Here is a 13,805-nt window from a genome sequence, read left to right as displayed (position 1 = left end):
CTACAGCCACTAATCAATATCTGAAATGTGGGACTCTCGTATTGATTGATTTTGCACGCGTAGCTTTGTACAGGCGGTCAGCTGTAATAAAACCTAAGCGGATCTGATAACGACTGAGGCGGTTTCTTTAAGTTTGCTTCCGTTTTAAAGGAAAATTACTGCTTCTAGTTAGCTTTGTTGTAGGTGCTGCGACGCTTCGTATCCCGAGAAGAGACGTGCGGATGTGTAAAAGCTGCTTGTTCGGATACGTTTTGGTAAGTGAAAAAAAACAGCCAAGCCCATGTGGATCATCTCTCTGACACAGGGTTGATATTTACTAGTAGTGTAAATACTGTTAAAATAACCTTATTTTGTAATTTAAAAGCATTTCTTAAAACTTATGATTGAGGATGGAACTCTAAATCATAAAAGACTCTCTATACCTGTACTTCAGTTTTGAACGCAGAACGTTTTCCATGTTATTTCACATCGACAAGTGAAGTCGATCGGTAGCGACTTTCCTAATCCACATGATTTGACGATGGTTTTCAGTTCAAGGCGTTGCGCTGGTAGCTGGATATGAAGTATTATGTCTGATTAGATTTGAAGAACTGTTTTGTTGAGACTGAAAGGCTTTGAATCAAAGTTGGGAGTATTCCCCTTTGTCCACTTGTATTAAGCTGTTGTTGGATCCTGACGTTTTGACGTACGCATGAGGAGAGCTCACATGCAGGACTTGGCATGTAGCATTCCAGGCTTATTGCGTGTTATGTGGATGATAGAAATGCAGGTCATTGCATTTGGAGGCTAAGCAGTCCCGTTTTCTCGCTGTAAGCTGCTACCAAAGTTAATTTCCTTTTGGTTTGTGGTGTAGATTCAGGCGAAGCTGCTGGAGCTCAGACACTGAAACTTCTCCCTCAGCGACTGGACGATGTTGGGCTGGTTCTGTTGCGGCTCGCTCCACAGGTACTTCTCCAGGTTCTGCCGCTCCACGGAGCTCAGTGCGTGGCAGGAGCGCAGCGGAGAGCAGGGCAGGCTCTGGGATTGGAGCGGTCCGCGGCTCTGCTCCGACACGGCGTGGGCGTTGGCGTTCCGTTGCATCGGCCCGTCCCGCTCCCGCTCACACTCGTCCTCGGAGCGAATCTCCACGTAGTCGTCGTCGTCGTCGCCGTTGTCCTTGAAGTTGGCCAGGTAGTTCTGCGTGGCGGCGAGGATGCTGAGGGTTGACGTCCGGTTGAGGACCACAACCTGCTGACCGTCCTGCAGGGTGAGCTCCACCTGCCTCAGGTCGGATCGCTCCGGGAGGCTGCTCTGCCGGCCAGTCCGGCCCAGACAGGGCCGACTTAGTCTCTCGGCTGGGCGCTCCTGAGCGGAGTCATTGTTGTTGTCGAGTCCAGACCGGTTGTTGTTGTTGTTCTCTTTGTGCAGGTCGCCCAGAGAGTGCACTGACTGGCAGCGGCCGTTCTGGGATGTGTTGGTGTCAGAGGGGGACGGGGCGTTAAAGGAAGGAAGTCTCTTGATAGTGCTGTACACGTGCTCCTCTTTCTCGCCAGGCGCCATCATGCAGCTGCTCCATCTCTGGGGGGGCGAAGGTGTGGTGGGAGAGGGGGGGAGGGTCTTTAGGGCCGGAACAGAGCAGGCTGGGGTGAGTCTGCGTTGGGGGGTGGAAGCTGCATGAGCCTCCCCAACCTCGTTGGGCCAGGTGATGAAACTGGCCAGTTCTCCATTGCTGTAGGTTGAGTGAAGCCAGTCTTCCTCGAGGGAGGTCTCAGGCATGGATGGAAAGGAAGGAAGACCCATGTGGCCATGGTGCGAGGAGGTGTGACCGCCCGTCCCAGGAGGGTCCTTGAACATGACCTGGTCGTAGAGCTGAGAGTACTCCGCTATCCTCGCTCCTGGAAGATGAGATGAAGAGGGTCAGGAGACAAAAATATTTCACTCCTACCTTCATAAACACTCAATGTAAATCAAACATGACTTAAAAAGTGACATGAGATACAAAAGTTAAAGTGCATCTTATCAAATCAATCAGAGTTATGTGTTACCTATGGCAGCCCCTCCCTGCTTCTTCTCTTCCAAAATGGCCGCCAGGTCTTTCTGCTTCTTTTCCATCCTGGATCGACCACAGGAATCTCCGGGGTCCATGCTCCTCATGCGCAGCAGCTGGTTGGCTTTCTTGATCTTCTGACTGTACTGACGGGCCATGAGGAACACTCGGTTCTTGGTCTTGTCCATCAGCTCCAGGGGAAAGTCCACAGATTCTCCCAGCAGGAGGGACGAGGAGGCCAGGGGTGAGTCCAGACCCGCCAGCTCCCCTGGAAACAGGCTGTGGATGTCCCGGAGCGAGTTCTCCCTCTGCGGGGCGGCGCGCTGAGGAAGCTCCACCAGGTCGTCGTCCTCCAGACGGAAGCTGCCGCTGCTGAGGCGAGCCAGCTTGTTGCGGATGCTCTTCACCGTTCCAGGGAGAGGCTCCGGGGTTGCGGGTTGGGGAAGCGTCGGGGTCTGGGGGCAGGGCTCCTCTAACTCGTGAGTGCTGTCACTAAGGGATTCTGGGATGTTGATGATGGGGATGGAGAAGGGCGGCACAGTAGAGGTGGCCGGGGGATTGATTTGATGAGGTGGGGGACTCTTGGTAGAGTGGCTGTTTGCTTGAGGGCCAGGGACAGAAGAGATCTTCTTGGGGCTGCTCTTGGCAGAGCTGGTCCGCTTAGGCGACTCCCTCGCATTGACTGGGAAGGCTGCGGGCAGTCGGTCAGCCTTCTTCTCGTTGATCTTGATGTAATTCTCCAGATCGTTCCAGATCTCGTCTACTTGCTCAGACATCTTATCCCCAGTGCGCGAGCGCTGGGAGAAGGTCTCGGAGGCAGAAGACGAGGAGTAGTCCGGTTCAGAAGAGTACGGTACGGGATTAGAGGCATCTGCCCCCTCGTCCTCCCCAAAGTGGAGGCTCTCCTCAGAGACAAAGCCTCCGAGGAGTTCAGTGAGCTCAGGCTCAGAGGCCAGAAGACTGTCCTGCAACAGTTCTTGTTTGTTCCCTTCACTCGTTTGCTTAAGCTTAGGAGCAGGAGGTTCCCTGAAACAGATGGTATCATAGATGTTCTCCTCCTCCACTATCTTGAGCTCGCATTTCCCATATGACTTTGCCTCCTGTGTGGAGGACCGGTTGTTCTCTGAGGAGTTGTCAGGTTCTATCACCGGCGTCGGTGTCACTGGATCACCCGAAACCACTGATTCTACTGTCCCTGCAGTTTGGCTGTTGGTGCGCAAAGTGTCTTTAAATGTCTCCTTGCGTGACTGGCGCCCCTCCTCGTCCCTCCTGATTAGTCCCATGCTTTTCAGATCCTCGAAGCTGATATTGTCATAAACATTTTCAATATCATCTATCGTCAGCTGTTCCGCTGAAGAAGACCCAGATATCTCATTGCTGGACGATTCAGTGTGGATCACCTCCAGGTTGCCGGGCGGGGCGTCATCGGGGCTCTGCCGGGGCTCAGTAGCTTTCTCCCCCGCGCTGCTTGCCCTCCGCAGGATTCTGCCTCTGCTGGGCGGGGGGTCTATCTGCACGGTGGGCACCTGTTCCACATGCCAGCTGCAGGGCCGAGCGGACCTGGGCGACAGGGTGACCTCGGAACTCTCAGACGGCGTCTCGGGTTCAGGCCCACTGGCCTCTGTGGGCACAAACATCTGGTAGATGTCCTCTTCCTCGTCATCGGGCTGCATGGTGCGCTGGCGGGTGGGGAACATGGCCCTGCGCGCCTGGTGGTCTGCCCAGATGTTCCTCACCGGGTGGGCACTTCCTGGGACCATCAGAGAGGGAATTGGGGAGTCCGGAGGCTCCTCTACTACATGGGGTGTCCTGATTAGCGGCGGGTGGTGGCACCCATCCTTCACCAGAGACTCTCTGGTCCTCTGCGAATAAGAGAAGAGGAGAAGGAGGAAATTTAAATACATAATTACAGTTACAGTGTACTACTCTATATGGCGTGTATAGTACAGTAGACTACCACTATGCATCCCAGGGTTCCTACCTGTAGATCTGAATGGCTCATGTTGAAGGCCTTCCATTGGTCTATGCTATCCACAGATGACTGAGGGTTCAACTTCTTCCTGCTGCTTTTGCCAGGGACTCTGAGCCGCTTTCCACTTCCCTGAACGCAAAGTTCAAATTAATTTCAAGTAACACCCGAGGATACAGTAATCTAACTTCATGTGAAACCAAATGAAAACATATGAAGCTGTAATCTGTAATAATGATATTTATGGCCAGTTTGACCCACCAAGCCGCTGTCGTCCTCATCATCGGCATCCTGCTGATGCGGCTCCTCCCCTTCCTCTCTGTCGCTGTGCTCATAGTGATCCCCGGGGTCGAGGGACTCTTGGGATTGATTTATGAGGCTGCGGCTGCGGCCGATCGTGCCCAGAGCCAGCTGGGACATGGGGGAGAGCAGGGTGGCACCCAGACTGGTCCGCTGGACAACAACAGATTTGCAAAGATTTAGAAGCGTAAAGTCACACCAATATGTCTCCTGACATCCATGCATCGTCTTTTCTCACTATTTACCTTTTGGCCGTCTGTGTTGGCGCCACTCTGTTTGGAATTCTTCAGCAATTTCGACAGCGGTTCTAAGAAGACATTAAGTTGGTAGTTTAATAACATGCATGAAAAAGAAGCTTTCCATCTATCAGTCCTCCATAAGCCGCGCATCGCTCACCCTTCCTCCGTGCCCTTCGGGGAGTAGGACCCTCCTTGGTTTGTGCAGGCGTGCCTTTATTGTCGCCATTTGGGCTGTAGTGAAACCCTGGATGATCTGGAGGGGGAGAAGTATTGTTACAAAACACATCGACCAAAAAAAACATATATATTGTGATTAGCTCTAAATACAGAAAAAGATTTTGGGAAACAAGCCATATTTCTTTTTTTTTTTTTTGCAACTGGAAAAACAAAGCACACTTACGCATAGCATCCATCTCCAAAATGGCTTGCTTGGCCTAGGATGCAAAATAAAGAATGAAATACAAAGTCAGCGTAAATAAACACAATTCAAGGCGTGGATGAGCAACTAAAGTGACGCTAGGTGGCCCCAGAGCACAGTCTTTACAAAACAAAAAGAGCCCACATCCCTTTTATTGTCAATGCAATGAGTTAGCTCATCGTCAACCCTGTTTCCTAGAGAAAACTTTGAACAGACAGAAGGCTGTTTGTCGAGAGGAAGAATCCAAACTTCAAGAAGAGAATGAGAAAGAAAGAGACTGCAGGATGAATGTGAGTAGAAACAAGAAGGAATGTGGTTGAGAGGGAAATATAGTCCCAACACATGCCACTCAAGCCTGAAGTCGGTGAGATGGGTTGTTGTGATAGTGTTGGTGTGTGTATGTGCGTGTGTGTGTGTGGGGGGGGGTTGCTCTTACCTTGGCAGGGATTTTGGCCGGATGGTTTTCAAGTATGAGTCTCTTTAAGTGCAGGATCCACATGCGCTTGTCCTGCTGGGATTTGGCCTAGAGGCAGAGCACAGCACATCACAGGGGGACGACAATAAGACGTGAAAACTTGAAGAGAACAAAGTATTAAAAGATCAGGGTGGAAACCCCCAACATTTGACACATGCCCTTGTGCTCTTCTATGGCTTCCTTACATAACGCAGATTATCTTTACATTTGAAATGTTTTTCCAAAAACATTGTGGTCAGGAGAGTAACAATGGTGGGTTCCCCCTAAATCGTCGAGCACTGAGCCCGAGCACTTCTCTGTGCACTGTTTTGTGGTATAAAGAGCCTTAAGACGCCAGCAAACACTAGTGTCTGATTACCATCCCCTATTTGGTACCTTTTACATTTCACAATACCAGAATCAGAATGAATCGGAATCATAATAGACTTTATTCCGCCAGGTGCATTCACATGTAATAATAATAATAATAACAATAATAATTATAACAATAATAAACAAAATAGAACAAAAGTAAAGTTAAAAATACAATTAGAATTTTTAATAACTATCATAATAACAGATCATAATCTGCTATAGCGTACCTGCACGGTGTGCTGCAACTTGGGGTTCTTGTAGTGGAACACGCTGAAACTCAGTGGCTCCTTTGGAATCACTTCCACCAACATCAGGTTGCAGCACTGCAGGCCATCGTGAAAGAAGGAAAAGGTGAGCGAGCCGTCAAATTAATAGTACTAGAAAACTACAGGAGGATGAGAGATCATAAACTGCCAGCCACCAGGATGTGAGCCTTGTAGGTGTATGTCTCCTCCCGCTTCTTGGTGACCAGGAGAAGCTTGTCAAAGAGGAAGAGTGTTCTCTCGTTCTTGGCGCGCTGCAGACGGAACGTTCCCTCCAGGACCAGCTCTCCGTAGCCAATCAGATCGGGACCCTTCCAGTTGGTCAGCAGACTTTGGATCTCCTGCAGGTTCACATTTAAGGCCACGATAGAAGAGAATGAAATGCTGAACAGCGATAAACTTATATTTGTGACTCGTGTGCTGCGTGTGCGTGTTTAAATGGACAGAGACTGAAAAAACAAAAAATATTTTGACAAAATTATCTTAAAACACTCCAGGTTGGAGTAAATGTTTCCACACACATTCCTCAATTAATCGGAGAGTTATGGCTGATTAAAACAACAGCTTCCTCCTTTCATGTGTCCGCCTTATCCGCGGCTGTCCCGGGCACAGTGGAAAAAGAGCCGTGTCTTGTGTCCCACAGGGAGGATCAAAAGGGGAGGATAATTCAAAACCGGCCACACCACATGACTGCTCCTAGAAGCTCCCAAAAGGTCCTTGGAGGAGGGGCATAAAATGTGCCCGTTTAAATAATAGGAATTTTGAGAAACTGTATTAGCTTGTATGACTCAACCTTCTCCGGCTGCAGTGCCTCAAAGCACCGCATTCGATAGAGGTTACAGTCCAAAAATGGTTCCTCCTCTTTGTATCTGTGTAGAAGTGTGTGTACCTGTAGCCTAACGGCGTGCTCGTGTTTGCGCTTCATGTCGTTGATGTGCCAGGCAACTCTCTGCATGGTGTCTATGGCCTCCTGGACGATCTCATAGGTCTCTGTGTCCTTCTCCATGTGATTGGCTATTTCCTGCACAATGCATCATTCGGTCATTTCTCACATAGTGATGGTTCAAACCCTGACATCGGATTTAATATTTTCAAAGCCGCATTAGCCCCAATTTAAATTTGTTTAATTAATAGATTTATTTTACAAGCGTCACCCTATGGAGCCTCTAGTGGGTGTGTGATGCAAATTCTTCAGCACACTTGTCAACCTTAAACAGATATACACACACAGCAAAACAAACATGTTCACATGGCCTAACACAGACAGACACACACACACACACACACACACACACACACACACACACACACACACACACACACAGACAGGGAGACAGACAGGGAGACAGACAGACGTACGTGGAGCAGTAGGTGGTACTTGAGGATTCTCTGCACTGGCTTGAGCAGGTAGGAGCCCAGGGGCAAGGAGTGTCTCAGAGATTCCTGACGCTCCCGGAAAAACTTGGCCAACGCCTTGTTCCTCATGCACTCCGTGAGCACGGCCACCGACCTGGCGAGAATAACAGAGGGGTCGCAGTGAGGGAGGATTTTTAGAGCTTTTTCACAGAAAATATCAGAAAAAGCTTCAAGAAATATAAAACTGATTATAGAAGACTGAAACTTTCACCAACCCATGAAGAATAATACATAGGAAATGGTGCTTTCATTGCATCTGCAATGCGTGAGCAAAGAATGATTGGTATCTGAATAAAACAACCGGCTTATACATCTCCATTTGTGCATGTGCTGTATTTAAATTACTATTTTTAGGAGCAGTATCTCACGTTTAAATGGAAGCACTGTCTAGTCTGGTGTGATTTCTGCATTTACTGCTCAGACATCTGCAATCTGCTTTGCTCTGACTCACTCCAATAGAAAGAGCCATTCTACTGTAAAGCGGAGGCAGCGAGCCTCTCTGATGGTATGCGCTCACGTGTGTGTGTGTGTGTGTGTGTGTGTGTGTGTTTGTGTGTGTGTGTGTGTGTATGGATGGATGGGCACACAAAGTAGCACACACTAAAAGATCTGAGAGAAAGCTTTAGGTTTGTCAACTCTCCAAAATGTGTAAATTTCATTCTTTGCTTTAAAATGCATGCATGTGTATACAATTTTGTGCCTGTGTTGCATGCATGCGTGCGTGTGCTCGTGCATGTGCACGCCTAAATTCCAGTGCAACTCCACACAGGCCTCACATTGTTCGAGAGGAAACCTGACCTCAGAGCTCAGCATAACCAAGATACATCTGCAGCCTCAATTACTACTGTGTGCCTGTGTGTTTGCATGCATGTGGATGTGTGTGTGTCGTGTGTGACCTTGCTTGGGGTCACCAGCTGTGTGAGGGTGTGTGAGAAGGTCTATCTCAAACAGCTGACAATAGCCCCTTCACACTCTACGTTGACATTCAGGGACGCGCGCGCACTCTGCATTCAATTAGTCATCATTAACTCGTATATTATTTCTTCAGTGTGTGTTTCATCACAGCTTTTGCCGAGGAAACAGACTTCAAGGAGAAGAAGGCGTGTCGCACTGGTTGTGAAACAGCGAAGAGCAAAACGTCGAAGCACGAAGAGTGGCCTCACGTTTCAGACCATTATTCACCTCATACACCCCCACACCCACACCCACACCCACACACACACACCTCTAACTCAACCTTCCACGCAGGTGTCCTGTGACGCTGCAGCTTTCACACAGTGTGAGAATAAAACATTAAAGCCGTTAAGTGTGATAAGGTGACAACTATAATACCCATCTGTCAGTGTGCGACTGGTAACTCTGTCAATAGGCTCCGTAGAAAATAGTGAGAGAGTGAAAGAGGGAGGGAGAGAGGGAGGGAGACCCTGAGGCGCTATTGGCAGCAGACACATTGACTCCAGCGGAGGTGGCTTCTATAGAATGCGTGTGTGTATATTAAAACACACACACTAGGGCTATATGAGATGCTGGGAATAAGGTATGTGGAGGTGAGATAGGAGTGAGGTAACAATGAAGTCGGGAAGCAGTGGTTTCATACGCCAGTCAAGTCAACGATAACAATTGCGCTGCGGTGGAGTTCACAAAGGAGACCAAGGATCAAGGAAACCGTCTCTCACACACACACACACACACACACACACACACACACACACACACACACACACACACACACACACACACACACACACACACACACACACACACACACACACACACACACACACATACACAGTGCTTGCCGTCTTACCGTGGGTAGTTAGTGCAGTACTGGGTGTAGATGTGGAATTCTTCACTCTGAAAGAAAATGATGCACAAAGACAAAGGTTTGTTTGGGTTTGTTTATTCGCAGAGCAGCCACAAATATGGAACACAGGAATCAGGACATTGGAGATGCTGTGTTTACCCAGTCCCGTCTCCTCCCTCCAGCCAGAGTGAGAGCGGAGCGCGGCCCTTATGATTAGCCTCCGTCCCTCTAACTCAGAGGAAACATCCCCCTCTCCACTTCGTCCACGATGCCCCTTTAATCAAACCCTCTTCCACCTTGCCAACCTCTTTGAACATCAAAGGCATCGGAGGTGGCGTGCCTTATCAAAGCTGGAATGAGCTTCTCTCGCTCTGTCTCACTCTCTGCTTTCACGGCTCCCTCTCGTTTTCCACTTCACCGTCAGTCACCTCATCGCCCCCTTCTTTTCATCCCGTCCCCCTTAAGCTTTTCGCTGGAGTTGATCTTCTCCCCTCTCCTTCACTGTATCTCTGCATCTCATGGCGTCCCCTCTGTCCGCCGTGGCTCATGATTGACACACACACACACACACACACACACACACACACACACACACACACACACACACACAAACACACACATTCAGTTGCGTAACACACCTAACGCAGGGAGTCTAATTGAGCTCATGCTGCTATACAGTAAATAGGGTCAGACACGGGAAGTGGAGAGATATCACGGGAAGAGTCACGATAAAGACACACCGGTCACATGACCGCCTCTAACCTAATAACTAAACGTAACCATCTTTAACCGAATACCTAAACCTAACCACCTCTAACCTAATAACTAAACTTAACTATCTTTAACCGAATACCTAAATGTTTGGTTTTCTTGGTGTGGTTCAGTACATGCATCCATTCAGACCCACAGCAAACAATCAGAGTTGCTTACAATGGAACAAGAACAGTACATCCCACCATAAACATACATAGGATGGAACACACACACACACACACACACACACACACACACACACACACACACACACACACACACACACACACACACACACACACACACACACACACACACACACACACACACACAAGTGAGGACCCATGTTTCTGGTGGACTTCTAAACCCAAAAATAGTCAATTCGGAGACCGGTCTATACAACTATACAAGTATAGTAAAACAAGCACACTCACATGCACTCACGCACACACAAACACACACCCGTGCGCTGGTTGCCTGAGGTGCTCTGTGGGAACACTTCTAAATTGAAGAGCAGGGCTTCTTGTCGTCTCCAGCAGTCTGCCGCCGCAGACCAGGCCTAAGCACAACCAGATGTGCCACCATTGATTTCTGATGATATACACACACACACTGATGCACACTTTTAATACACACTCCGATAGCTTAAAGCCCCACACACGCACTCTACCGAAAACCACGAGACATACATATGCCTCCCCTGGGAGACAAATTAGTAAGACACACACACACACACACACACACAGACACACAGACACACACACACACACACACACACACACAGGTCTGTAATATACTGCCCTTGTGAATCCAAAAACAAAACAAAAAATACAAAACATCATTTTTATTTCAACAAAATGATTTCTGAACAATCCCTGACCAGAACACTGAACAGTTCTCCAATATAGATGCTGCAAGTAAAATTTGTGTATTGCAGGTAAAAAAACCCCCAAAACGTTTCCATTGGTTTTTTCTTCGCCATTCTTTGTTTACAGCGCAGCGGACACAGCAGCAGAGATGTCTGAGGTGTGACAACTCTGAAGGAAATCTGGGAAGAGAACATTAGGATCCTGTTCTTAATTGTGCTTTTGGTGCATCAGTCAGCATGTAGCAACCCATAAAAAACATCCTGAAAGGCTGACTCAACTGACTTCACAGCTAGGACCGAGTCAAAAGGAGAGGAACATCAGGATAGATAGCCAATTAGGAGCGAGCGAGAGAGAGAGAGAGAGAGAGAGAGAGAGAGAGAGAGAGAGAGAGAGATTTAAAGAGAGAGAGAGATTTATGAAGTTTCTCCTTTTAAACACTTTCATTGGTAGTGATTCAAAGCCTGTAGAATTACAAGCAAGAGTTTGTGTGTGTGTGTCTGTGCACGCTTCAAATCAACTAGTTTTTTGGTTTTACTGGTTTTGACCGGCCATGACTAGCCCTTCAGAAATTTCTGGTTATTGCTCCAGCTGCAGCCAGCCCCTTCGAACCAGAAGTCAGATAAAAAGCTCATTACAAAGCCCAACACACACACACGCACGCACACACGCACGCACGCTCTCCTACTGGATGACTCAGTCTCCAAGGAGCTCACATGATGAGTTTACCACTGTGTTGGACCTGAGTTCATACTTGTACACATGCACTCAAAAATAATCACACTCCTTACACATATGCATGTACATGGCACCGCAGCTCTTTGCTTTTGACTGTAATCAGACGACTAGATAAGAAACTTCATTGAGTGTAACCGCAAGGTAAACACTACAGGGACATTCACATCCTTTCTGGAGTCAGGTTTAGGGTCCCGGTGAGCTGATCAAGCACAAGTTGTCTGTGAGATTAGCTAATGGATTCCCTGTCCAGGTAAACAGAGGCCGTGATTGCCTGGCCAAACCTAAAACACCTGTATTTGACCAATGCCCCATGCCTACCCTAACAGTGTTTCTGAAGAAACTTTACTTTATTTTTCCTTTCACACAAATTGGATTTCGACCAGTCAGCTGCGCTGCGCCTCAGTGTTTGTGTTTTTGTTTCTGGATTCCAGTTAATTGCACATAATTGCGGTGGGTGTGGGTTGCTGTAAAGAGGGTGCGTCTTGATGGTGGCTACTGTATTTTGGTCCATGACAACGGATAACGTGTGTGTGTGTGTTTTTATATATGGTGAGATGTGCACACTGTGTTAGCGAGTACCGTTGCGGTGTGCAGGGGAACGCAATGAGCTGCAGAGGAAGTGTTGGAATGCAGCGTGTTATCATGGGCCATAACGATATAATCCGTTTTTTATGGGGCATGGAAAGAAATGGGGGTGTTTGCGAAGGGTGTTATACTCCGTTACACACACACACACACACACACACACACACACACACACACACACACACACACACACACACACACACACACACACACACACACACACACACACACACACACACACACACAGACACACACACAGACACACACAACTGTGAAACTTGTTGCTCTATTTCTTTGTTGCGTTGCCCTACCATTAACCTCCCACCAGCTTCTCTAGTAAAAACAGGTATATTATACATTCAGACGGTCCTTAAAATTCCTCTGAAACCCTCCTTCCTCCCTAACCCCCCTGTGGGACCGACATTCCACTCTGTGTCATTCCATCATAAAACATCTGACCACCTCTCTCCTGTCCTTGCAGATTTCAGTGAGTTGAGTGACATTATCTGTGTTCAATGGAAACTTCAGATACTGATTCACAACAGCACAACCTGTTTCTCATTTGCTTTTTAGCGTATCAATGTGGGTTAGTGTTGTGTGTGTGTGTGTGTGTGTGTGTGTGTGTGTGTGTGTGTGTGTGTGTGTGTGTAAGTGTGTGTGTGTGTGTGTGTGTGTGTGTGTGTGTGTGTGTACATTGTATAGGTTGCCTGAACCAGCTGTTTGGACAGGTTTCAGCAAGGAGAAGAGAAGTGTGCATGTACAGTATGCAGGCTTGAGAGAAGGCCAGACGGATGGGGGAAGGTGTGTGTGTGTGTGTGTGTGTGTGTGTGTGTGTGTGTGTGTGTGTGTGTGTGTGTGTGTGTGTGTGTGTGTGTGTGTGTGTGTGTGTGTGTGTGTGTGTGTGTGTGTGAATCTCTAATTGTTACCTTTGCCACAAAGCACTCGGCGATAGCCACAGGGTCTGCGTTGCACTTCTCAAGGTCATGAAGCAGGTCTCTGAAAAACACACAGACCTCCGAAAATGTTGGACGCACAAACGTATGGATAAACATACACACTAAACCCAACTATACGGTACGGAATTCAAATGTATACTGCATATCCAAATAAACATCATACACAGAACAGAGAAATACACTAGAAAGTTAGGGAACCCTCTAGAAATGTGTGAATTTCTGCATAAAATTGACCTTAAAATATGATCAGATCTTCATTTAAGTTCAAAACGTAGATACAGAGAAGCTGTTGTAATGGATAATTTTGCTCAATAAATAAATGAAAAAATTATAATGTTTTTGGTGTTATTTGTGTAATTGGGTCTTAATCTTGAACTATCTTGAATCTCAGTTTACATTTATGCCGACGTTCTGACAATTCTAAAGGGTTCACAAACATACATAGCCCCACCCCCCACCACCACCACCACCACCTTCTCTCCAAGTCCCAGAGACTCAGGTACCTTAAATCAAGGGGATATAGAATGAACGCTTCCTCACATTCATTGTTCCAAACAATTGCATTAACTAACAGGGGCAGGAGTGTAGCTGCGCTGGGGTCCGGGGCCACCTCGCTCACAACAAATAAGAAACTTCCATGTAT

General features: G+C 47.8%; 1 protein-coding gene across 1 annotated transcript in view; it reads right to left on the bottom strand.

The window, feature by feature from the left end:
* Positions 1 to 13,805, bottom strand: part of LOC307247114 (pleckstrin homology domain-containing family G member 1) — a gene marked incomplete at its 5' end in the record, with an annotated part of 32,571 nt that overhangs the window by 569 nt on the left and 18,197 nt on the right. Inside the window, 14 exons of the mRNA XM_080023180.1 lie at positions 1 to 1,874; positions 2,025 to 3,888; positions 4,008 to 4,127; positions 4,257 to 4,448; positions 4,541 to 4,602; positions 4,692 to 4,787; positions 4,935 to 4,968; positions 5,389 to 5,475; positions 6,009 to 6,104; positions 6,203 to 6,385; positions 6,934 to 7,065; positions 7,404 to 7,554; positions 9,268 to 9,314; positions 13,133 to 13,202. The exon at positions 1 to 1,874 is cut by the window's left edge and continues 569 nt beyond it. Of these exons, the coding sequence (XP_079879306.1) occupies positions 856 to 1,874; positions 2,025 to 3,888; positions 4,008 to 4,127; positions 4,257 to 4,448; positions 4,541 to 4,602; positions 4,692 to 4,787; positions 4,935 to 4,968; positions 5,389 to 5,475; positions 6,009 to 6,104; positions 6,203 to 6,385; positions 6,934 to 7,065; positions 7,404 to 7,554; positions 9,268 to 9,314; positions 13,133 to 13,202 (4,153 nt within the window). The 3' untranslated portion in view covers positions 1 to 855. The remainder of the gene's footprint in view (positions 1,875 to 2,024; positions 3,889 to 4,007; positions 4,128 to 4,256; positions 4,449 to 4,540; positions 4,603 to 4,691; positions 4,788 to 4,934; positions 4,969 to 5,388; positions 5,476 to 6,008; positions 6,105 to 6,202; positions 6,386 to 6,933; positions 7,066 to 7,403; positions 7,555 to 9,267; positions 9,315 to 13,132; positions 13,203 to 13,805) is intronic.

Source organism: Zeus faber (assembly GCF_960531495.2).
Source record: "Zeus faber genome assembly, chromosome: 2".
Taxonomy (NCBI): Eukaryota; Metazoa; Chordata; class Actinopteri; order Zeiformes; family Zeidae; genus Zeus; species Zeus faber.
Note: the sequence above shows the minus strand (reverse complement) of the source record. Positions and strands in the feature narration are given on the sequence as shown.